General features: G+C 53.6%; 1 protein-coding gene across 1 annotated transcript; it reads left to right on the top strand.

The window, feature by feature from the left end:
• Positions 1–334: 334 nt before the first annotated feature.
• On the top strand, positions 335–19,861 carry PIF1 (PIF1 5'-to-3' DNA helicase; the record flags this gene model as incomplete). The annotated part of the gene is made up of 17 exons (XM_080691632.1): positions 335–386; positions 518–613; positions 1,457–1,616; positions 2,449–2,510; positions 11,599–11,696; positions 12,388–13,020; positions 13,654–13,786; positions 13,866–13,991; positions 14,093–14,246; positions 14,348–14,462; positions 14,539–14,645; positions 16,205–16,344; positions 16,634–16,740; positions 17,625–17,712; positions 17,835–17,980; positions 18,769–18,960; positions 19,802–19,861. The coding sequence occupies 17 exons, from the start codon at positions 335–337 to the stop codon at positions 19,859–19,861; spliced, it is 2,469 nt and encodes an 822-aa protein (XP_080547758.1).
• Between the last annotated feature and the right edge of the window lie 4,394 nt (positions 19,862–24,255).

The raw sequence follows: 24,255 nt of genomic DNA, 5'->3' as shown, positions 1-24,255 counted from the left end.
CAAGGGGACTACCGGGAGAAGCGGGAGGAAAGAAGAGTCAGGGACGCCCAAAGGTGGAGAGGGAATAGGGAACGAGCCCCTGGCTGTGTGCGTGGGTCAGGGGTGGGCAAAGAAGGTGAGGTGGGCAAGACCTTAGATGGCCCAGGCATTCTGAAAGCTTTTGTATCTGGGAATCAGAAAGTGGCAACATTAGCGACTAAGAACCAGAGGGAGCGCAGAACTGGTGTGAGCTCAGGAGGCCCCAGGAGAACTTCCTTTAATTGGGGGCCAGAGCAGATCAGGAGATGGAGTAATCCTGACCCACATCCTCTGGGAACAGGGGAGGGGCCCCAACATGAGAGCCAAGCCCTCGCAGCAGCAGCCCAGGGCAGCTGCCAGCCCCACCCGTGACAGCAAGAAAGAAACCACAGCAAATCACAGAGGCCTGGTATTGCCCCCTCCCCAACTCACTTGGGGAAGAGGGGCCATGATCTTACGGTCAGGCTTAGGGGAGCAGACTAGGCCCTGTATTTCACAGAAGAGGAAATGCAGCTGAGAGGGGAAGTGACTTATCTACCATCCGACAGAAATGCAGGGCCTGGCCTGGAGGAACAGGCAGTCAAGCTGTGTCTGAGTAATGGCCTCGGGAAGCAGGGAGGTGGTCACAAACAGGGACGCAGACAGGCAGCCCGGTCCACTCAGGACTCCTCAGCTGGCCACGGATGCCCCCAAAGGGAAAGCCTTATCTTCCCTCAGCATCCTTCCAGGCAAAAACACATCGCCTTCTCCTGGATTGGGAGGAGCAGAAGCTGGGACATTTCAAGGGATAAGAAACAAAGTCACCTCCATAGTCATTCCACAGGCATATTAAGTGCTTGCTGGGTGCTAAACCCGAGGATGACCAAGGGGCTGGGAGAACTAAGTGTGCATGCAAAGGGCAGAGGTCATAAGAGAACCTTGCCCCACCCCAGACCAAAAGTGTCCTGAACGGGTAGAGGGAGGCTCAAGGGGTACTGCTGGTCCAGCCCTCAGCTCCTCAAGCAGTTGGCCTTTCCAGAGATGTGAGGAAGGCAGAGCCAGGCTCCTTAGCTGGATGAGACCCCTCAGAGGGATGTGGGCCGGGGAGAGGGAAGGAAAGGGGATGCCCCGAGACTCACACAGAGAGAAAACGCGGCTTCTTCAGTCTTCTAGTCACCGGGCACGGTCATAGCCTCGCATTCCTCGAAACGGGGTCCAGGGACGGGCACACACGCATGCACACACACGCGCGCGCACACACACACACACAAACACACACACGCACACACAGTCTGTCCCCTCAGGATCGGACCTAGCCCGCACGTGAAATAGCATAAGAATAGCAGGGTTCGAACACTTTCTAGCAACTCGGGCCACCTCGAGCAGGACATCAAATCCGCCGAGCCTCAGTCTCCTCGTCAACCCAATGGGAACAATAACAACCCCGGTTTCCCCGCAGTTAATGAGAAAGGAAAAGACATCACGAAGGAGGATGCGGTCTCCGAGAGCGACCCGCTCCCGCCCGCTCCCGCCCCTGCCCCATCTGCGGGTGGGGGAAGCGGCCCCCGGACCCCGAGTGGGGCAGGCAAGAACGAGGGCCTGAGCGGGACCCCGACCCCGTGAGGGGCTCCAAGACCCCAGCCCAGACCCCTCCCAGCCCGCCCTCACCTCCTCCTCCATGGCGAGTCTGCGGGGTCCGGCCGCTCGCCGCTCACTGCCCGCGCCCCGCGGGCTCGGCCAGCCCCATCTACGCGGGCCGGGCGGTGGCTCTCTACGCTCTGTCCCGCCCGCCGCCCGGGGCCCAAGAAACTTCGGGGGGCGGGGCCGGGGCGGGGAGAGGTTTCCGGGCGGGGCGGGGCCTGCTTGGGGCGTGGTCTGGTGGGCGGGGCGGGTCTGCTTGGGGCGTGGTCTGGTGGGCGGGGCGGGGCCTGCTTGGCCAGAGGAGGAGGAGGAGGAGGGCGGGCCTGGGCGGAGACGGGGACTGCGAGCGGGGCGGGCTGCGGGGGGTGCCGGGGGCCGAGGGCGGGGCCGGGTAGCGCGCCCTGGACGGGTCGAGTGGCTGGGGGCTGGAGCCTTTGCGGTCTCCTGACTGGGTGGGCTGGGGTTGCGGGATTGGGTCCCGCTGCCCCGGTCGGCCCAGAAAGGAGTTCACAAAGGCGCTGCTCTTTCTTCCCCTAAGCTGGGGCCGTGGCTAGTCACATCCTCTCCTCGCTGGAGCCTCTGGGCGGAGCCGGGCCGGAGCTCCGGGTCTGTTTAGAGAGTCATGTAACAGGAAGACAGGGAGCTGGGAGTCTAGACTCCAGGCTACTTCGTCAGGGGGCAGGAGTTTCCCCGACTCCGGGTTCCCAAGCGCAGTGCCCTCCTGTCCTCCGCGGAAGCCGTTCGCCCTCTCTCGGGTTTCCGCATCTGAGAGCCGACCCCACCCTGCTCCGTCCAGCGGTGATCTTGCAGCCCCGACAACACTGCTGAGGAGTGGGATGTAGAGACCAGCAGAGACGGGCTCCGGTTACACAGTATGCCCTCATTTTACAGCGGAGAAACAAGGCCCAGACAGAGAAAATAACTGGCTGCGCCCCAGCCTCCAGCACCACCTCTGCGTTCCCGGTCAGCCCTGCCCCAAGCCACAGCACTGAGAATTAAGTGCATGTGGGATCGATGATGACCTCCTTTGGCTCTGGCTGCCATAGCAGCGGCAACGCCAGTTGGCCAAGTTCCCTTTCACTCCCTTCTGCTGGGGGCCATTCCAGCCCTGCCTGGAAGAGAGCACCTAGGTCCCAGGACCAAAGGAGGAAGGGGCCCGCTTTCCCCTCAGACTACACCGGGGTTCCTCTGTCTAAAGGGAGAACAAGGGAGGAGGGGGGACGCGTAAACCTGTAATCCCAGTACTTGGGAGGCTGAGGCAGGAGGACCGCAGGTTTCAGGACAGCCTCAGCAAATAGATTCTCATCAAACTATTAAGACCCTGTTTCAAAATAAAAATAAAAATTTGGTCTGAGAGTGTAGCTCGGAGGTAGTAATGCCCCTGGGTTCAATCTCCAGCAACACACACACACACACACACACACATACACACACACACACACACGAAGAAAATAGAGTCAAAGGTTCTGAGAAAGTCATTATGTGGCAACCTCTTGCAACCATAATATGGATTTTATTTTGGTACTAGGGATTGAACCCAGTAGCATTTTAACTCCATGCTTGTTATTTATTTATTTATTTATATTTTTCTTTTATTTATTTTTTTGTATGTGTGTGTGTTTGGCATCGGGGATGGAACCCAGGGGCCTTCTACCTCTGGGCTATACCCCCAGCCCTATTTTATTTGAAAACAGGTTCTAAGTAAGTTGCTCAGAGCCTCACTAAGTTGCTGAGACAAGCTTCAAACCTTCTATCCTCCTGTCTCAGTCTCCTCCCAAGTACTGGAATTACAAGTGCATACCACTATGTCTGGCTCTATTTTTTTATTTTGAAACAAAGTCTCAGCCCAGCATGGTGGTGCACACCTGTAATCCCAGAGATAGGAGGGTCACAGATCTGAGACCAGCCTCAGCAACCTAGCAAGATCCTGTTTCAAAATAAAAAGGGCTGAGGGTGTAGCTAGGAAGTAGAATGTCCCTGGGCTCAATCCCCAGTAACACACACACACACACACACACACACACACACACACACACACACGAAGCAGGGTCTCACTAAGTTGCTGAGAGTTTCTCTAAATTGCTTAGGTTGGCCTCAACCTGCTGTCCTTCTGTCTCAGCCTCCCAAGTACTACGATTTCAGGCATGTGCCACCATATCCAGTTTAGGGGCCCTGATCTTGTGTGGTTTGGTCACACAGAGCTGCTGACACAGGTCATTTAGTAGGAAGCAGACTCTGGAGTCAGGCAGGATTTGAATCCAGTCTAGTGACCTTAACCAGGTCATGTAAGCATTTTGAGCTTTGGATTTTTTTTTTTTTTTCAGTGCTGAAGATTGAACCTAAGATCTAGTACAAGCATTCCACTGAGCTCTGAGCGATCGCCCCAGCCCAAGTTCTGGGCTCTTGTTCTGTAAAATGAAGGCAGCAGTTTTTGTCTACTTCATGGATAGGTGCCTACTTTCCCCCTCCCTACTGGAAAGCACTACTACTTAGAAGCACTCTGTAAACTTCATTAATTGATTAAATGGTGCCCATTTGAAAGAGACTCAGTCAACTTACACAACATAAAACCTCCAATGTTGTCCCATTGCTGTAGTTGACATACGGTCCCTCAACATAACTACGCCTTCCTTCTACATGGAACTCTGGCTGCTACTCCAGGCTGGCTCCCGAGGCACACACATTCATGCCATTCTGTTTCATTGTTTCATGCCTCCGTGTGTGTGTGTGTGTGTGTGTGTGTGTGTGTGTGTGTGTGTGTGTGTTGCTGGGGGTTGAACCCCAGGGCATTCTACCTCCTACCTATACCCCTCGCCCTTTTTTGTTTTGAAATGGAGTGCTAGATTGCTGACGGTCTTGCTCCATTGCCAAAGCTGTCCTCAAACCTGTGCTCCTCCTCTTTCTCCCAAGCGCTGGGGTTACAGGCAGGGCCTTTGCTCCTGCCCCTCTGCCTGGACCGCCTGTCCTGGTTTTGATGCCCTTCTCTATGTGTTTACCTTCTCGTTTAGCATGTGGTATTCCCTGTTTACAGGGCTCTCTCTCTTCATAGAGGACAGGGACCCCAAGCCCTGCCAGATTTCCCAGAAGTGTAGGGCTTGATGGACAATCAGGCAAATGAAATATTTGTGTTGAATAAACACAAGAAATGGAGATAGAATGTCCCTGAGTTCAATCCCAAGCATCACAAAAATAAATTTTAAAAATTTAAGGCCCTGCCTTGGAGAGCTGGTGAACCAGTGGGATGGTAGACAAGACCTGAGAAGGGAGTACAGAGCGTGTGGTGCCAGTCAGCTCCCAGAGCACAGAGTTGTATTCTAAGAGTATTCTAATAGGGACGGAACTGGGGGAGTCTGAGAAAAGGGAACATCTCACAAAAGTGAGAACTTATAGGACACCTGACTTGTTAGGGGAACTGTAGGTGGTTTTCGTGTGGTCATAGCATGCTGGGGGCGGGGGGGGGGTAGAGGGTAAGTTCTAAAGATGCCACCACAAAAACAGGATCCAGAGCTCTAAGGGCCTTGAATGCTGACCTAAGATAAATTGTTTTTTTGTTGTTGTTGTTTTTGGTGGTACTGGGGGTGGAACCCAGAGGCTTTCTACCTCCGGGCTATACTCCCAGACCTATTTTATATTTTATTTGGAAACAGGGTCTCACTAAGTTGCTGAGAGCCTCACTAAGTAGCTGAGGCTCGCTTCAAACCTGTACAATCCTCCTGTCTCAGCCTCCCAAATGCTGGGATTACAAGCGTGCACCACCATGCCTGGCAGGGAATTTGAATTCTTCCTGCAAGTGGCAGGAGGCACAACTAAATCTTGAAGCACAGTGTGACACAATCTCATTTTCATTTTATAGGCTTTTTTTCACAACTGCTGTATGGAGAATGGAGGCCCAGGGCAAAAGAGACGGTAAGGTCTACTGGGTGAGAAATTGTTCCAGAAATTCAGGCTGGAAGTAATGGAGTCCGAACCAAGGTATTGGTTATGAGAATGACTGGGGCAGATTCAAGAAACAGTAAAGAGCTAAGTGTGATGGCACATGCCCGTAGTCCCAGAGACTAGGACGCTGAGGCAGGAGGATTGTGGGTTTAAGCCCATTCTGGACAACTTAGTGAGACCCTGTCTCAAAATAAAAATAAGTAATAAAAAAAAATTTGGGAATGTAGCTCCGGTAAAGCCCTTGCCTAGCATGTGTGAAAAAGATCTGTGTTCAATTCTAAATATAGGAGGGAGGGAGGGAGGGAGGGAGGGAGAGAGAGAGAGAGAGAGAGCGCGCGAAGAGTTGAGTTAAAAGGATCAGGACTTGGAGAAAATGGTTTCATTGATTGATCCATTCAATAAATATTTGTGCGTGGTGGCACACATTTGCAATCTCGGTATTTGGGAGGCTAAGCCAGGAGGATCACAGGTTTACAGCCAGACTCAGCTACTGAGTGAGGCCTCTGCAACTTAGTGAGACCCTGTTTCAAAATAAAGAATAAAAAGTAGGGTTGAGGGTGCAGTTCAGAGGTAGAATGCCCCTGGGTTCAATCCCCAGTACCACAAATAAATGTTAGGCTGGTGTGGTGGTGCACACTTGTAATCCCAGTACTTGGAGCCCAGCCTCAGCTACCTCATGAGGCTCTCTGCAATCAAGTGAGACCATTTTCTTTTCTTTTTCTTTTTCTTTTTCCTTTTTTTTGGGGGGGCTGTACTACGGATGGAACCCAGAGGCATTCTATCTCTGAACTACACCCCCATTCTTATTTTTTATTCTTTATTTTGAAACAGGTTCTCACTAAGTTGCAAAGAGCCTCACTAAGTAGCCGAGGCTGTCCACAAACTGTAATCCTCTAAATGCGGGGATTACAAGTGTGCACCACCACACCCAGCTCGGTTTTTGTTGTTGTTGTTTTTTTGTTGTTTGTTTGTTTTTCAGTACTGGGGATAGATCCCAGGGACATTCTACCTCTGAGACACATCCCCAACCCTATTTTAGTCTTTATTTTGAAACAGAGTCTCACTATATTGCGGAGGGCCTCACAAATTGCCAAGGCTGGCCACGAACCTACACTCCTCCTGTCTCAGCCTTCCAAGTACTGGGATTATAAATATGGGCCACCATGCCCAGCTAGGGAAAACTTTTCTGAAGAGTGGATATTTCAGCTAAGACCTGAAAAATGAGAAAAAAGACAGCCACATCAATAGAGGGGAAGCAGAGGGGAGGCCACCTCAGAAAGAGCAAGTGCAAAGACCCTGGCTCAGAAAAGAAGTTGGCTTCGTTTTTGAGACAGGGTCTTCCTATGTTGCCTGTGCCGGTCTAGAACTGCTGGGCTCAAGGGGTCCTCTTCAGTCCCTCAGTAGAGACGCTATAGAGATGAGAGGCACGGAGCCACCGTGCCCTGCTGGGAAAGGACCCTGGGTGTTCCCAAACACAACATGGTCAAAGGAGAGGGGTAGGCTCAAGGTTGCAATGTAAGGAAGGGGAGGAATCCACTTCAGGCTACGGAAAGGAAGGCTGATTTTTCCAAAGAGCAATACCCTAGGAAGACACCTAGAGCTTTTAACTAGAGCAGCAGCAAAATCTGGGTGGAGTGGAAGCCAGGAATGCAGTGAAGATTAGGAGTCTACCATTGAAATTCAGGGGAAAGGGGACAGGCAGCTAGCTTATAGGGTGGGGATGGAAGGAAGCAAATAGGTTTTTGTTTTGTTTTGTTTTGGTGCTGGGATTGAACCCAAGGGCATTCTACCTCTAAGTCATTACCTCCAGCGCTTTTTATTTTTTATTTAAAGTTGTGATACTGGGGATTGAAGTCAGAGGCATTCTACCTTCAAGATACATCCCCAACCCAATTTTATTATTTATTTTAAAACAGAATCTGGCCAGGCATGGTGGTGCACGCTTGTAATCCCCACGCTTGGGAGGTGGGAGGCGGAGACAGGAGGATCGCACAGGTTGGAAACCAGCCTCGCTGGCTTAAGAGACCCTGTTTCCAAATAAAATTATAAAAAACAGGTGTCTGGGAGTGTAGCCCGGAGGTAGAAGGGTTTCCAGGAACCCCAGTACCACCCCCCCCCAAAAATGTGTATAGTATACAATGTCAAAAAAAAAAAAAACCAAAAAACAGAATCTGGCTAGGTTGATAAGTCTAACGATTTGCTGAGGGTGTCCTTAAACCTGTGATCCTCCTGTCTCAGCCTCCCAAGTACTGGTATTACAGGCTTGTGTCACCATGCCCGGTTTTATTTTTTATTTTGAAACAAAGTCTCACGACGTTGCTTTTGCTCTAGCTAAATTGCTGAGGCTGGTTTCTAACCTGTGATTCTGTCTCAGTTTCCCAAGTACTGGGATTCCAGGTGTGCAACACGATGCCTGGCTTCAAACTACTTTGTGTGTGTGTGTGTGTGTGTGTGTGTGTGTGTGTGTGTGTGTGTGACCAAAGATTGAACCCAGGAGCATTCTAGTTTTGAGCTACTTTTTTTTTTTTTTTTTTAATGGGCTGGGGATTGAAGCCAGGTGCATTTTACATCTGAGCTGCACTTTCAGCCCTATTTTACTTTTTATTTGGAAACAGGGTCTCACTAAGTTGCAGAGGGCCTCACTATATTGCTGAGGCTTGCAGTGAACCTGTGATCCTCCTGTCTCAGGCTCCCAAGTACTGGGATTACAAGACGCGGCACCACGCCCAAGCCAACTCCAGGCTTTTTTTTGTTGTTGTTTTGAAACAGGGTCTCCCTACGTTGCTGAGGCTGTCCTTGAACCTGCTATTCTCCTGTCTCAGCCTTTTGCTAATGCCACTGTTGCTGTTCTAATAGGCCAGGGATTGGACCGAGACCTTCCAGTGAAACCAAATAGATTAAACGTTTCAATGGAATTCTCGGGGAGGGAAGTAGATAACGAAAAGAACCCTTTCCCGCGCAGGGCTTGCCTACAAACCAGGCTTTGAGTTAGGCGAGGAGACCAGGGAGCAGGGTGGCGCCTCCCTCGAAACTGACCTCACAGCGGCAGCGGCGCGCAGAGCAGCGGGCGGAGAACATCCCAACCCCAAGGAAGTTAGTTCTGCCCCGGACTTGACACTCCCTCTGGCTCCGCCCCTCTCCCGCCGGCCAATCAGGGACGAGATGTTTAGGGGCGGGGCGCGAGCGGGAGGGGCGGGGCCGAGGACCGTTACTCGGCCTCGGCTCGGGCTCCTTTCCCTGCAAGGACTCCCTGTCAGAGCTCAAATCTTCTCACGTTGGAAGAAGATCTGGCAGGTTCACATGAAACTAAAATTACACCTACTCCATGACCCAGAATTTCTGACCTAAAGTATTTATTCAAATGATATTAAACCCTAAACCCACAGAAAACCCAGATATCTTTCAACAGGAAAACGGATAACCCTTACTCTACAAAAAGAAACCAGCTACTGATCTACCCTACAACATGGCTAAATCTCAAAATGAATGACTTATTTCAAAGAATAAAATAATCCATAATCCCATTTAGAAGTCCTAGAACAAGCTAAACTAAGAGGAGGGGAGCCTCCCGAACAGAGGTTCTCTGAGGATTTAGGGTGAGGATTGCCTGGGAAGAGGCACAAGGAAAGCTTTCCAGGTGATGATAATGTTCTTAGAACTTTGTGCAATAAAATAGTTTATGTCTGTATTGTCCAATGCAGTGACCACTAGCCACACGTGGCTATCAAGCACTGAACTTGAATTTAATTTTGTTACTTAAATTTAAAACTAGCTTAGACATGATGGCTCTCACCTATAATCCAGAAGATCCCAGGACAGTCTGAGCAGTTTAGCAAGGCATTCAGAAATTTAGCAAGACCCTGTTTCAAAATAAAAAAATTTTAGCCGGGCTTGGTGGCGCACGCTTGTAATCCCCGCGCTTGGGAGGCTGAGACAGGAGGATCACACAGGTTCGAAGCCAGCCTCAGCTACTTAGTGAGGCTTTCAGCTACTTAGTGAGGCTTTCAGCAACTTAGTGAGACCCTGTTTCCAAATAAAATATAAAAAGGTCTGGGAGTATAGCCCGGAGGTAGAAAGCCTCTGGGTTCCACCCCCAGTACCACCAAAAAAATTTTTTTTAATTAAAAAAAAAGAATAAAAAATAGGGCAGGGAATGTAGCTCAGAGGTCGAATGCCAGGGATTCCATCCCCAGACCACCAAATAAATAAATAAATAAATAAATAAATAAATAAATAAACAAATTTATTAACCACATGTGGCTCATTGCTGCTGAGTTTGACAAAACAATTCTATATCTGGCAGGAGTTTTATGCTCTACAGATATACGACTTTGTCAAAACTCCTCTAATAGCTAGTCCTGGTGGGGCACAACTGTAATCCTAGTATTTGGGAGGCTGAGATAGGAGGATTGCAGGTTTGAAGACAGCCTCATGAAGTAGTGAAACTCTCATCAACCTAGTGAGACCCTGTTTCAAAATAAAAATAAGCTGGGAGTGGTGGCACCAGTTTGTAATCCCAGCATTTGGGAGGCTGAGACGGGAGGATTGCAGTTGGCAGTCAGTATCAGCTACTTAGGTCCTTTGCAACTCAGTGAGACCCTGTTTCAAAATAAAGAATAAAAAATAGGGCTGGGGCCAGGCGTGGTGGTACATGCTTATAATCCCAGCATTCAGGAGGCTGAGACAGGAGGATGGTGGTTTGAACACAGCCTCAGCTACTTAGTGAGGTCCTCTGCAACTCAGTGAGACCCTGTTTCAAAATAAAGAATAAAAAATTAGGGCTGGGGATGTAGCTCAGAGGTAGAACACCCCTGGGTTCCACCCCCAATTCCACAAATAAGTAAAAAATAAAATATAAATAAAATAGGACTGAGCTGGGCATGGTGGAGTACACTTGTAATCTCAGGATTTGGAAGGCTGAGACAGGAGGATTGCAGTTTGTGGACAGCCTTAGCTACTAATTAGTGAGGCCCTTTGCAACTCAGTGAGACCCTGTTTCAAAATAAAGAATAAAAATTAGGGCTGGAAGTGTAGCTGAGATGTAGAATAACCCTGTGCCCTGGGTTCCATCCCTGGTACCGAGAGAAAAAAAAGAAAAAGAAAAAAAAAAAAAAAACAATGGGACTGGAGGTGTAGCTCCGAGGTAAAATGCCCCTAGGTTCAATCCTCAGTAACACACACACACACACACACACACACACACACACACTCACACTCACACTCACAAGAATAAAATTTAAAACAGTTGGGGATGTAGCTCAGTGGGGGAGCACTTGCCTAACATGCTGAAGGCCTTAGGTTGAATCATTAGTACCTCAAGGGGGAAAATGTAAGCGTAAACTCTATGCTATGAATGACATATAAGAAATGAAATGCACTAGCCGAGCACGGCAGCGCACGCTTGTAATCCCAGCATTCCGGAGGCTGAGACAGGAGGAGGATCGCAGTTCGCAGACACGTCTCAGCTACTTAGCGAGGCCCTTTGCAGATGTTTCAAAATAAATATTAAAAAATAGGGCTGGAGGTGTAGCTCAAAAGTAGAATGCCCTTGCGTTCCACCTCCAGTACCACCATACATAAATAAATATAAATACATAAAAATAAAAGACTAAAAAACAGGGCTGGGGGTGCAGCTCGAAGGTAGAATGTCCCTGGGTTCCATCCCCAGTACTGCAATCAATCAATCAATAAAATATCTGAGTAGCCAATGCAACAAGAGGGATAAGAATTCCCTGAAGATGGACTCACTGGCTTCTCTTGTAACCTCGGGACACCTGGCACAGGTCTCAGGGTTTCTCACCCACTGGTGTCAGCAGGGTGAGAAAGACAAATGCATACGGTGACTCTTAGGAGGGCAGAGACGCGTGGAAAAAGGCGGCGGGGGGGGGGCGGTGTGAAGAACTAGCTGCAGACCTCCCCCAATGCCAAGTACAGCCGCTCAGTACCGGATAGAAGGGAGAGCGACTGTGTGGGAAGAATGGGCTTTTAAACAGCCTCTGAGCGCAGCGTGGGACTCCACACCAGGCTCCGCCCAGCCGCCGCTAGAGTTGGAAGCCAATGAAAGGCACGCCCACGGGCACGCCCCCGACTCTGATTGGCTGCAGCATTTAAAGATCCGGCCGGTGATAGGGCGATTTTCTAACCCTAGCATTTGAAAGTTCCTAGTTTTGCAGTTTCTCCGGCCGGCTGGCCCTGATCACCTATTCATCCGAGTTCCAGTACCAGTGAGTGCCTGCTCGCTCCCTGGGGTGGGAGGTAGAGAACTTGATTCTTCTGGGGTCTCCGCCTGGAGGGTACAGACAAGTGGGTCGGACGCAGGGAGAAAGGGTTTCTTGGCCCCAGATTTCCCCGCTGACTCCCCTAGTCAACCAGTTTCCACCCTATCCCCACTTTGGAGGTGGGAAGCGCCAGGCGACCGGAATCACACCGGCCCTGACACCTACTAGCCGTGTGGCTTACAAAGGGCAAATGAATTTGCCTCTCCCCGCCGGTGCCCACTTCTGTAACGCTGAGACCTGTCGGGCTCCGAGTAAACCCGGGATGCTGGGAGGCAGAGAGCGCTTATTCTAACGTGTCAGTCCCTGCCCCATCTCCCCACCTGCCATTCCCCTGCTTCCTGGGGAGAGGACCCTGACGACCCTGCTGGCTCTGGGTTTCTTGAAGTAGGCTTCTTTTCTGGGACCCCTTCCCCACCCCGCAGGGCACCCGAGGCTCCCGGATCCTGGGTTCACTTGACGCTGCCCATTCTCCACCGCGGGAATTGTGCGGTGGCGGTCATTTCTAGAGCGGGCCCTTTGCCGCCTGGGGTGCCAGCCACAGCCCAGGACCCCCGGCGCCTGGCGGCACGCCCCCCGCGCCCCGGCGCGGCCGCAGCCCCGTGACCCGCGGCTGGCCCCGCAGCGGCGGCGCGCGATGCCCCCGGGCGCCGAGGACGCGGAGCTGCGGTGCCGCGTGGCGGTGGAGGAGCTGAGCCCGGGCGGGCAGCCGCGGAGGCGCCAGGCGCCGCGCCGCGCCGAGCTGCGGCTGGGGCGCAACGAGCGGCGCGAGCTGACGCTGCGGCTGCGCGGCCCGGGCCCCGGCGCGCCGCGCTGCTTCCCCCTGCGGGCGGCGCGCCTGCACACGCGCTTCGCGGCGGCCGGGCGCAGCGCGCTGCGGCTCCCGGGCCCCGGCGCCCCGCCGGCCGGCGCCGTGCAGCTGCTGCTCTCCGACTGCCCGCCCGACCGCCTGCGCCGCTTCCTGCGCACGCTGCGCCTCAAGCTGGCCGCCGCCCCCGGGCCCCCGCCCGCCTCCGCCTGCGCGCAGCTGCTCGGCCCGCGGCCCCGCGACTTCGTCGCCATCAGCCCCGTGCAGCCCGAGGAGCTGCGGCGCGCCGCCCCCTCGCGGGCCCCCGACGCCGCGCCCGCCCAGCGGCCCGGCGAAGCCCGGGCGGACGCCGAGCCCGCCGCGGTGAGAACCGGAGCGTGCTCGCCTCTGGGAGTGGGCGCCCACGATGGGAGACGAAGGAGACCCAGGGAGCCCGAGGGGAGGGGAGGGGAGCCCGCGCGGTACTGAGGGGCCTCTGGGGGTCTCGGGGGTGCCCTTCGCGCCCCTGAGCAGACGTGGCGGTGGGAAAGCAGAGCTTTTCCTCGTGTAAGCCCTGAGGCTGCGTGAGCAGGAGCGGCAAATGGGGTCTAGGCCACACTGGGAGGCCTGGCAGGGGAGGAGGCCCGGAGGGGGAGCCCAGAAGGAAAGGGGAGAGAGGGGAGCCTGGGGAGAGTGGAGCCCCCCATGGCGACGGCGCTGTCAGCATCTGGCCTGAGATGGCAGGTTAGGGGTGGATCAACAGGTGGCCTGGTGAGGCAGCGCCGCCTTGAGGTGAGAGGTTTGTGATAGGAAAAGTGAGAAGGTAAGTTGGGTGACAGGGCCCAGGGGAGGAAGATGAAGGGGGCCACACCCACACACGGGGGTCTTCAGTACACTAGGAGAGACCTGGCCCTAACCGTTGCTGCCGGACTCTCAAGAGTTCTAAGACTGAAGCCAACACAGACAGAACTGGCTACCAGAAAGGACGAGGGCGCTGAGACAGCCCTGTCCCCCCAGGAAGTGCCAAGGTGGCCCCTGCCCGTGAAGAGGCTGAGCTTGCCCCCCACCAAGCCCCGGCTCTCTGAGGAGCAGGCTGCTGTGCTGAGGGCCGTCCTGAAAGGCCAGAGTGTTTTCTTCACCGGCAGTGCAGGTAGCAGGGGCCGGGAGGGGCTAGGGAACGGAGGCGGGTGGGAGGGAGGCGCTGTGACCCTGACTCTGACTCTGTCCAGGCACAGGGAAGTCATACCTGCTGAAGCGTATCCTGGGCTCACTGCCTCCGACAGGCACTGTGGCCACCGCTAGCACTGGGGTGGCAGCCTGTCACATCGGGGGCACCACCCTCCATGCCTTTGCAGGTAAGTGGGAGCCTCTGGGCTTGAGCCGAGGGCAAGCCAGGCCTGGGGCAGGAGTGAAAGGAGACTGGGTCTCGGTCCAGGCTGAGTGGCATCCTTCACAGGTATCGGCTCTGGCCAGGCCCCCTTGACGCAGTGTGTGGCTCTGGCCCAGCGGCCCGGCGTGCGGCAGGGCTGGCTGAACTGTCAGAGGCTGGTCATTGACGAGATCTCCATGGTGGAGGCAGACTTGTTTGACAAGCTGGAGGCCGTGGCCAGGTCAGTATATACAGCGAGGGCAGTAATTGAGGCCAGACTGGTTGACCCCCAAGTGGACCCGGTCTGCCTCTACCCTCTGAAGCATGCCCTGCTCCCCCCAGGGCTGTCCGGCAGCAGAACAAGCCATTCGGAGGGATCCAGCTCATCATCTGTGGGGACTTCCTGCAGCTGCCTCCAGTGACCAAGGGTTCGCAAGCCCCTCGGTTCTGCTTCCAGGTACCATTCGCCCGGGGGCCCTGCCTCTGCTGGGGGCTGCTCTGCTCCCTGGCCCTACCCCACTCTGCCCTAACAGGCCAAGAGTTGGAGGAGGTGTGTGCCAGTAACTCTGGAGCTGACGGAGGTGTGGAGGCAGGCCGACCAGACCTTCATCTCTCTGTTGCAGGCCGTGAGGCTGGGCAGGTGGGTGCTGGTGGCTGGCGAGGGGTCGTGGGATGGGCAGCCAAGCATGGGTCTGCGCAGAGCACAGGGATGCAGGAAATGGGGAGAGGTGCTTCCTCTTAGGAGCAAGCTGTCTGTACAGGAAGTGGAGCCTTGGACAGGGCACTGGGCAACTCAGGACAAATAGTAGAAGCTTCATGGCAGCTGGGCATAGTGGTGCACACTTGCAATCCCAGTACCTGGGAGGCTGAGACAGGAGGATCGCAGGCTCGAGGACAGCCTCAGCAACTCAGCAAGACCCTGTTTCCAAATTAGAAAAAAAAAAAAAAAATAGGGCTCAGGGTATAGCTGAAGCTACATAGAAGGCCCCTGGGTTCTACCCCCAGTACCAAAAAAGAAGCTTTATGACAGCCAGGTGTGATGACGGACATTTGTAACCTCAGTACTTAGGAGGCTGAGACAAGAGGACAGCAGATTTGAGGCCAGTTTTAGCAATTTAGTGAGACCCTGTCTCATAATTTAAAAAAAAAATTAAAAAGGGCTAAGAGTGTAACTCTGAGTTGGAATACCCCCAGGGTTCGATTCTCAATGCAGAGAAAAAGAAAAACTTAAAGTCTTCTACTCTTGGAGCCTATAGGGCACTTGGTGGGGAAGGGAAGGTTGTGAACATGACCTCTCCCTGCTAAAGTCAAAAGGTTGAAGCCACCAGGTGTGGTGGCGCATGCTGGTAATTCATCCCAGTACTTTGGAGGCTGAGACAGGAGGATCTCAGGTTCAAGGACAGCCTGAGCAAGTACTAAGATTCTCAGCAACCTACCAAGACCCTGTTTCAAAATAAAATAGGGCTGGAGGTGTAGCTCAGAGGTAGGGTGCCCCTGGGTTCGATGCCCATTGACTGACAGACAGACAGACAGACACAGACACACACACACACACAGAGGTTGAAGTCCTGTGGCACCTTACTCTGGGTGCGGAAAGGAGGTGCAGAAGGTGGAAGGCAGGCAGAGCTGGGTCTGGAAAGTCAGGTTCGATGAGGATGGCAGTGAGGTGGGGAGGCTGTGCCCGGGGAGCCCCGTCCAGGCCCTGAGGCAGGTGAGAAGGGCGCAGCACACACGCCTGAGGAAGGCTGAGATGGTCCCAGGCTGCTCCCTCTTCCCGCTCGGTTGCTCTTGCCCCAAGGCCTCCTTAGGGAAAGCAGAAGGCCAGGCTAGACGGTTCATCCAAGACAGCGGCAAGCGGCTGGAGGATGGTACCCGCGGCCCTGTAATGACAGGGTGGCCGGGATTACAGGGATCAACGTCAGCGCCTTGCCTCAGGCCTGCAGACCCGCCAGTGCTCACTCATCCCAGCTTCCTCAGCAGCACTGTGGGGTGGGAGGGGGCCAGCTCCCACCAGGGCAGACACGGGAAGGGTGCTCACCTGTGATCACAGCGCAGCACCCCACCCACGCCCCTTCTCCACGTCTTGGGTGCGAGTGGGGAAGGGACAAGAGGGCCGGCTGACCCGGCCCCGCACCTGTTTCCAGGGCCAAGGCCTGGCCTGTGGCCTGCCGCTCTGCCCTGACAGCCCAGCCCCCACAGGTGCTCAGACGAGGTGACCCGCCAGCTCAGGGCCACGGCGGCCCACAAGGTGGGGCGAGACGGAATTGTGGCCACCAGGCTCTGCACCCACCAGGATGACGTGGCCCTCACCAACGACAGGCGGCTGCAGGAGCTGCCAGGTAAGCAGGGAGCCAGGGCTGGGCACGGCCAGCCCCGAGAAGCCATCAGGCAGGTGTGGCCCCCAGGCAAGCTGGGACCCATGGGGCCATTTAAATATCTAGGCGCTCAGCCTCTGTGGCCGTAAAGGCCCTGACGTTTGCAAATGTAAGTGAGGCAAGGTATGGGGTTAGCGCTACCCCTACTCTACCTGCACCCCCACCGCTCTCCTGTTCCCTGGTCTAGTATGAGTCTTTGGAAGCTAAGCCACAGTCGGTGACTCATAATATGTTTTCCCAACTATTTTTCCAGGCAAGGTGCACAGCTTTGAGGCTATGGACAGCAACCCTGAGCTAGCCCACACCCTGGATGCCCAGTGTCCTGTCAGCCAGCTTCTGCAGCTAAAGCTAGGGGCCCAGGTGAGTGGGAAGAAGGCCTACACCCCAGGAGCCTGGGCTGTCTGTGGGCCTCCCTGACCCTCGTCCCTCTGTCCAGGCCACTCCACGGCCACTGCGCCCAGCTGTGACCCCACTGAAGCCTCCCTGCTCTTTCTGCCCACCTTCCTGCTCAGTTTTCTGCCCCCTCCTGCACCTGGAGCTCCTCTAAGCAGTGTGGCTTTGGGCAAGTCCCTGTCCTGTCTGAAGCTCAGGTCCCTCATCTCCAAAACAGGGAGTGAAATACCTCCCTGATGGCCATCTTCAGTAGTGTACTTTCAGATGGATGGGCCCTGGTCCCTCTTACAACGGGGTAGGCAGAGTGAGAGACTTGCCTCAGGCCCGGAGGGTACCCAAGGGGAAGACAGCACAGTGTGGCTGGTGGGGGGGGGGCAGGACCTAGGCACCACCCCTCAAGATTTGAAGCCCCAGCTGGGCTTGGTGGCACATATATGTAATCCCAATACTCGGGAGGCTGAGACAGCAGGATCTCAGGTTCAAGGCCAACCTCAGCAACTTAGTGAGACCCTGTTTCAACATAAAAAATAAAAAGTGCTAGGAATGTAGCCCAGAGGTAGATTGCCCCATAGGTTTAATCCCTAGTACCAAAAAATAAAAAATAAAAATTGTGGCCCCATAACAGATGTGACCTCACTGGCTCTCACGCCTCCTTCTGAAGCAGAATGAGCAAGTGTCACCCCTTCAACACGCGGGGAAGCTGAGACCCAGGAAAATGAGGCAGCGGGCCTCGGAGCTCAGAGTCAGGGTCCAGGCTGGGACGTGGTGCCCTCCCTCGGCCCTGAACAGCGACCGCCGGAGATGAGCCGGGCGAGGGACAGCCCCTTGACTCCAGTTTTCCTTCCTGGCAGGTGATGCTGGTGAAGAACTTGGCAGTGTCTCGGGGCCTGGTGAACGGCGCCCGGGGGGTGGTAGTGGGGTTTGAGACGGAAGGGAGAGGTAAGTGATGGGGAGGGTTTGCAGCAGGGCCCGGGGGCAATGGGGAGAGACGGGCTGAAGGCGCTCCTGCCCTCAGCCTTGTAGCAGGGCTGAGAGATGAACCGCCTCCGTGTCTCCCTCAGGGCTGCCCCTGGTGCGCTTCCTGTGTGGAGTCACTGAGGTCATCCGCGCTGACCGCTGGACGGTGCAAGGTGTCGGGGGCCAGCTCCTCAGCCGCCAGCAGCTGCCCCTCCAGCTGGCCTGGGCCATATCCATCCACAAAAGCCAGGTGACTGCCCAGCGCAGGGCAGGGCAGAGTAGGCAGCTTATGCCTGGGGCATGTTGGGGTTTCCGTGCCTTAAAGGCCTCTTGAGAGCTGAACTTACCCTGGATGGAAAGTTCCAAATCAGGAGTAGACTAAATCTTAGAGCCAGGCATGGTGGCACACACCTATCATCCCAGTACTTGGGAGGCTGAGACAGGAGGATCTTAGGTTTGAGGACAGTCCCGGCAAGTAGTGAACCCTTATCACCCTAGCAAGCCCTTGTTTCAAAATTAAAATAGGCTGGGAGTGTCGCTCAGAGATAGAAAGCCCCTGGTTCCACCGCCAGTACCACAAAAGAAGAGGAGGAGGAGGAGGAAAGAAGAAGAAATCTTTTGTCAGCGAATTTCCCAGCCTCTATCTCCTCTTCTCCCTTTCTGGATATTCTTTGCCAGCCAGTACCAGATACATTGATCCCTACAGCAACTGTATAAAGTATAGATGTAATTAATAATCATTCAGTTTTTACAGAGAAGAAAACCGTGGGGCTGAGGAACTTGCCCAAGGTCATACAGCTAGTGAGTGGCAGAGCAGGCTCCAGCCCCACACCTGTGCCCCCACCATCCACGCCATCACTCGCTCTCATCACGGTCCCACAAGCCCCTCTATTCAGCCCCATGTGCTGTCCACTGTCCCTCTGCCGCAGACTCCAGGCTGGGGGAGGAGATCCGGGGCTAGCTGGCTGGTACAGGATCAAGCTCTTGGGTGCGAGGGACTGCAGGCCAAGCTGGCTCTGTCCCTGCCTTCTCTCCCAGGGCATGTCTCTGGATTGTGTGGAGATCTCTCTGGCCCGCGTGTTTGCCAGCGGCCAAGCCTATGTGGCCCTTTCCCGGGCACGAAGCCTACAGGGCCTGCGCGTGCTGGACTTCGACCCCACGGTGGTTCGCTGTGATCCCCGAGCGCTGCACTACTATGCCACCCTGCGACGGAGCAAGGGACTTGGTCTGGTAAGAGGGAGGTCGAGGCAGGGGAATCGTATGCTGGAGGCCAGGCTGAGCAACATTCAGACTCTGTCTCAAATTTTTTTTTTTTTTTTTTTTTTTGGTACTAGGGTTCTTGGAAACCCTCTACCTCCAGGCTACACTCCCAGACCTATTTTATATTTTTATTTGGAAACAGGGTCTCTTAAGCCAGCGAGGCTGGCTTCAAACCTGCGCGATCCTCCTGCCTCCACCTCCCAAGCATGGGGATTACAAGCATGCGTCATCACGCCTGGCTCAAATTTTTTTTAAGAAGGGTTGGGAGTTAGCCAGGCATGGTGCACATGCCTGTAATCCCAGTGCTTGGGAGTCTGCTGCTGAAGGATTGGAGGTTTAAGGTCAGCCTCAGAAACACGGTGAGACCCTTAGCAATTTAGTGAGACCCTGTTTCAAATAAAAAGCAAAGCCAAGTGTGGTGGCACACGCTTGTATTCCCAGCACTTGGGAGGCTGAGACAGGAGGATCGCAGTTCACTGACAGCCTCAGCTACTACTTAGTGAAGTTCTTTGCAACTCACTGAAACCCTGTTTCAAAATAAAGGATTAAAAACAGGGCTGGGGGTGTAGCTCGGAGGTAGAATGCCCCTGGGTTCCATCTGCAGTACCACAAAAAAATAAAAAGCAAAAGGGCTGGGGTTGTAGCAGAGAGAGGGAGAGAGTCACCTAGTGGCAGGCCCTGTGGCAGGGACGGAGGGAAGGCCCGCAAGCCTGGGACAGCAGAGCCCTCTGCTGGCTCCTTTGCAGCAGGGGCAGGCTGGGGCCCTGCGGAGCTGCACAAGATGTGACTGGGCTTTCTGGTTCTGATGTAGGAGTCCCCAGATAATGAAGAAGCAGCCTCAGACCAGGAGAACATGGACCCCAGCCCCTGAGCATCAGCTGCAAAGAAAGGACAAAGGGCGGTCTCGACAGCTTTCCTCCTCCTAACGGGGCAGGCCCCAGGGAGTAAGCAGGGAGGCCCTCCGCCTCCCGGCAAGAGAGTGCTTCCAGCTGTGCCTGTTTCTCACCTTTCTCCTGGGTGAGCTGCTTCCAGAGTCAGCAGTTACCCTTTCTGTGCCAGTTGGGAATGGCCCTGCAGTGGTACCTGGTGTCAGAGGACAGGGCTGTCCATGAGGGCTGGTACAGAGCTAGAGTCCTAAGCACCCCTCCCTCTGGGCTGCAGAGGGGAGAGGCGGCAGACAGGTGCTCCAGGGTGCTGCACCAAGCCTCGTTAGCAGAGTACTGTCTTGGTCCATTTTGTGTTGCTATAACAGAATACCTAAAGGCAGATTACTTTGTTTAAAAAGAGGTTTATTTAGCTCCCAGTTCTGAGGTTCAAGAACACGAAGCTGGCACCTGCTCAGCTCTGGTGGGGCCTCATGGCAGGGGTACCCGTGAGCGTGATCACTTGACATGTGAGACAAGAGAGAGGGTACGGGCTCAAACGTTTCCTAACGACCGGTCTGGACGGAATGAATCGCTCATACAGAGCCGACTCTGCTCCTGTGAGACAGCATTAATCTACCGGTGAGGGTGCAGTGGTGCATCCTGCAGTCCCAGGATGTGGATTACAGGAGGATGGCAGTATCACGCTCAGGCTCAACAACTTAGTGAGGCTCTCAGTAACCTACTGAGACCCTGTATCCAAATAAAAAGTAAAGTAGGAAGCCAGGCATGGTGGCGCATGCTTGTAATCCCCGCACTTGGGAGGCTGAGACAGGAGGCTTGCACAGGTTCGAAACCAGCCTCAGCTACTTAGGCTCTCTGCAACTTAGTGAGACCCTGTTTCCAAATAAAATATAAAATATAGGTCTGGGAGTATAGCCCGGAGGTAGAAAGCCTCTGGCTTCCACCCCAGTACCACCAAAAAAAAAAAGTAAAATAAGGCTGGAGGGTAGAATGCCTCTGGGTTCAACTTCCAGTACTAAAAAAAAAGAAGCCAGGCATGGTGTCTCATGCTGTAATCCCAGTACTTAGCAGGCTGAGATAAGAGGATAGCACAGGTTCTAAGTCAGCCTCAGCTACTTAGTGAGGCACTCAGCAACTATATAAAATAGGTCTGCGAGTGTAGCCCAGAGATAGAAGGCCTCTGGGTTCCATCCATCAGTACCACAAAAAATAAAAAGTCCTCGGGAGACTGAAACTGGAGGACCACAGTTTCAAGGCTAGCCTCAGCAACTTAGTGTGAACCTATTTCAAAAAATAAAGAGCCAGGCATGGTGGCGCATGCTTGTAGTCCCAGCATTTGGGAGACTGAGACAGGAGGATTGAGTAAATTCATAGGGCTGGAGGTGTTGCTCGGAGGTAGAATGCCCCTGGGTTACATCCCCAGTACCGCAAAAAAAAAACCAAAAATTAAATTAAAAAATAAAAAAGAGCCAGGTGTGGTGGTGCACAATTGTAATCCCAGTACTTGGGAGGCTGAGACAGGAGGATCATGCAGGTTCAAGACCAGCCTCAGCTACTTAGTGAGGCTCGCAGCAACTTAGTGAGGCCCTCTGCAACTTAGTGAGACCCTGTTTCAAAATAATTGAAAATAGGGCTGGGGGATGTAGGTTGGAGGTAGAATGCCCTTGGGTTCAATCCCCAGTTCTGCAAAAAGGAAGGAAAGAAGGGAGGGCGGGCGGGGGAGCCGGTGTAGTGGCACATGCCTGTTAATTCCAGTACTTGGGAGGCTAAGACAAAGAGGATTGCAGGGTCAAGACCAGCCTCGCTACTTAACCTTTCAGCAACCTGGAGAGACTCTCTTTCAAAACAATAAGAAAAATGGGGTTGGGGTGTAGCGCAGAGGTGGAATACCCCTGGGTTCTATCCCCAGTACCACGGAAACCTGTAGGGGACAAACCATAGCAGGGACCTAGAGGGGCTCGGGCCAAGTACAGGCCCAAAACAGAGAACAGAACTTGGGTAACTGCCACACCTCGGCTCAGCCTAGCATAGGCTAGAGCAAATACCCTTCTGAGCGTGAGTTGCAAATGTACCTCCAAATTTTAAGCTGCTTTTTCTCAGGGGAAAAATAATGTTCTGGAACACTGAAGCGGATGTTACCATGTTGTATTTATTTAGGACAAATAAATGCATGATTGTGCAAGCACTGTGCCCCCTGCCTCGTTGTGCACACGCACTCGGGTGTTTATCCACACACCAGAGGGCTGGGATCACAGCGGCCAAGGTGAGGAAGCATTAGTGTCGCTGGTCGTTTAGAAAGCGGAGTTCTTTGAGGCTGGTGACTGAGTAACAATGAAACAGCAAAGGGAACCACTACTGCCCAGTCGGCAGACAAGGCCGCACTAGAGCCCGCGTCAGCATGGCCCAGGCCCAGCGTCACGTTCTGATGCAGAGGGGACATCCGCAAACTCACTTCAGCTCATCAAGAGACACGCTGGAAGCCGGGCGTGGTGGCGGACACTTGTAATCCCAGCATTTGAAAGGCTGAGACAGAGGATCACCATTCGCGGACAGCCTCAGGCTACTTAGGCCCTTTGCAACTCAGTGAGACCCTGTTTCAAAACAAAGAATAAAAAAGGGGTGGGATGTAGCTCAGAGGTAGAATGCCCTGGGTTCCATCTCCAGTACCACAAAATAAAATAAGAATAAACACTAAGAAAGGCTGGGGCTGTAGCTCAATGGGATAACGTTCTTGAGCTCAATCCCTCACATCATAAACAAAAACAAAATCCCAGGCACTGGGCTTGGCACTGGAAATCCATCCAGTAAGCTGGAGGGAGGTTGGTCAGATGTGAACAAATAGGATAATGTGAGGCTGGGCATGGTGATGCACAACTTCAACCCCAGTACTGGGAGGCTGAGGCAGGATCACAGGCTTGAGGCTAACCTCAACAACTTAGCAAAGTACCTCAACAATTTGAAAAAAAAAAACCTGTTTCAAAATAAAAACTAGGGCTGGGTGTGGTGGCACACACTTTTAATCCCAGCATTTGAGAAGCTGAGACAGGATCACCATTTACCGACAGCCTCAGCTACTTAGGCCCTTCACAATGAAGTGAGACCTTGTTTCAAAATAAAGAATAAAAACTAGGGCCGGGCGTGGTGGCGCACGCTTGTAATCCCCGCACTTGGGAAGCTGAGACAGGAGGATCACACAGGTTCGAAGCCAGCCTCAGCTAACGTAAGAGACCCTGTTTCCAAATAAAATATAAAATAGGTCTGGGGGTGTAGCCTGGAGGTAGAAGGCCCCTGGGTTCCATCCCCAGTACCCAGTACCACCAAAAAAAAATAGCAAGGGGTATAGCTCGGAGGTTAAATGTCCCTGGGTTCCATTCCCAGACCCGCCAAAAAAAAAAAAAAAATAGGGCTGGGGATGGAAAGGTAGCTCATAGGTAGAATGCCTCTGGGTTTAACCTCTAGTATCCCACAAAATGTGAATTATCTGTGAAAAATGCTTCATCATCAGACGAAACAATGTAATAAGGAGAGCTCACTCATACAGTGGTCAGAGAAAGGGACTCTGAAGAGGAACATTGGAGCCAAGACCAGAAGGACTAGGCAGGCCGGGGTGCTGGGCAGTGCCTCCTCCTGTTCCTTCAGGGGATGGCCAGCTAGCTATGATGCTGGCCTCCTCTCACGTTCTCTCTCTCTCTCTCTTACTTTTTGTTTTGTTTTTCTGTTTTTCGGTACTGGGAGTGGAACCCAGGGGCATTCTACCCCTGAACTACACCCCAGCCCTATTTTTTATTCTTTATTTTGAAACAGGGTCTCACTGAGTTGCAAAGAACCTCACTAAGTAGCTGAGGCTGTCTGAGAACCGTCATCCTCCTGTGTCAGCCCCCCAAATGCTGGGGTTACAAGCGAGTGCCATCACCCCGGCTGGCCTATCATGTTCTGAGTTCCTCTAGTATTTTCTCCATCCCTACTGCGCAAGTGGTCACGCCAGGCTTTCCCGCTCCCCAAGCACCTCACCACTAGGTGGCGCTAACGAGCCATCCAGCCTCTGGAAACCCAGCAGGTCCTGTTTCCTCCCAGCCCCAGCCCGAGTCTCTACCCCAGAGGGGGGCTCACCCCCACCTCCAGAGCTGGAGGCTGAGCCAGTGCTGACTGGGGAGGTTCCTTTATTGTTTTGTGATACTGGAGGTTGAACCCAGAGGCATTCTGCCTCCCAGACACACCCTCAGCCTTATTTTTTGTTTGGAATTAGGGTCTCCAGAAATTACTGAGACTTTTGCTGTGTTGCTGACACTGTGAAGCCTCCACCAGGACTGGTGTGGTGGCTCACACCTGTAATCTCAGTACTGGGGAGGCTGAGACAGGGTGGATCGCAGGTTTGAGG

This window comes from Muscardinus avellanarius (assembly GCF_963383645.1).
Source record: "Muscardinus avellanarius genome assembly, chromosome: 3".
NCBI classification, from domain to species: domain Eukaryota; kingdom Metazoa; phylum Chordata; class Mammalia; order Rodentia; family Gliridae; genus Muscardinus; species Muscardinus avellanarius.
Note: the sequence above shows the minus strand (reverse complement) of the source record. Positions and strands in the feature narration are given on the sequence as shown.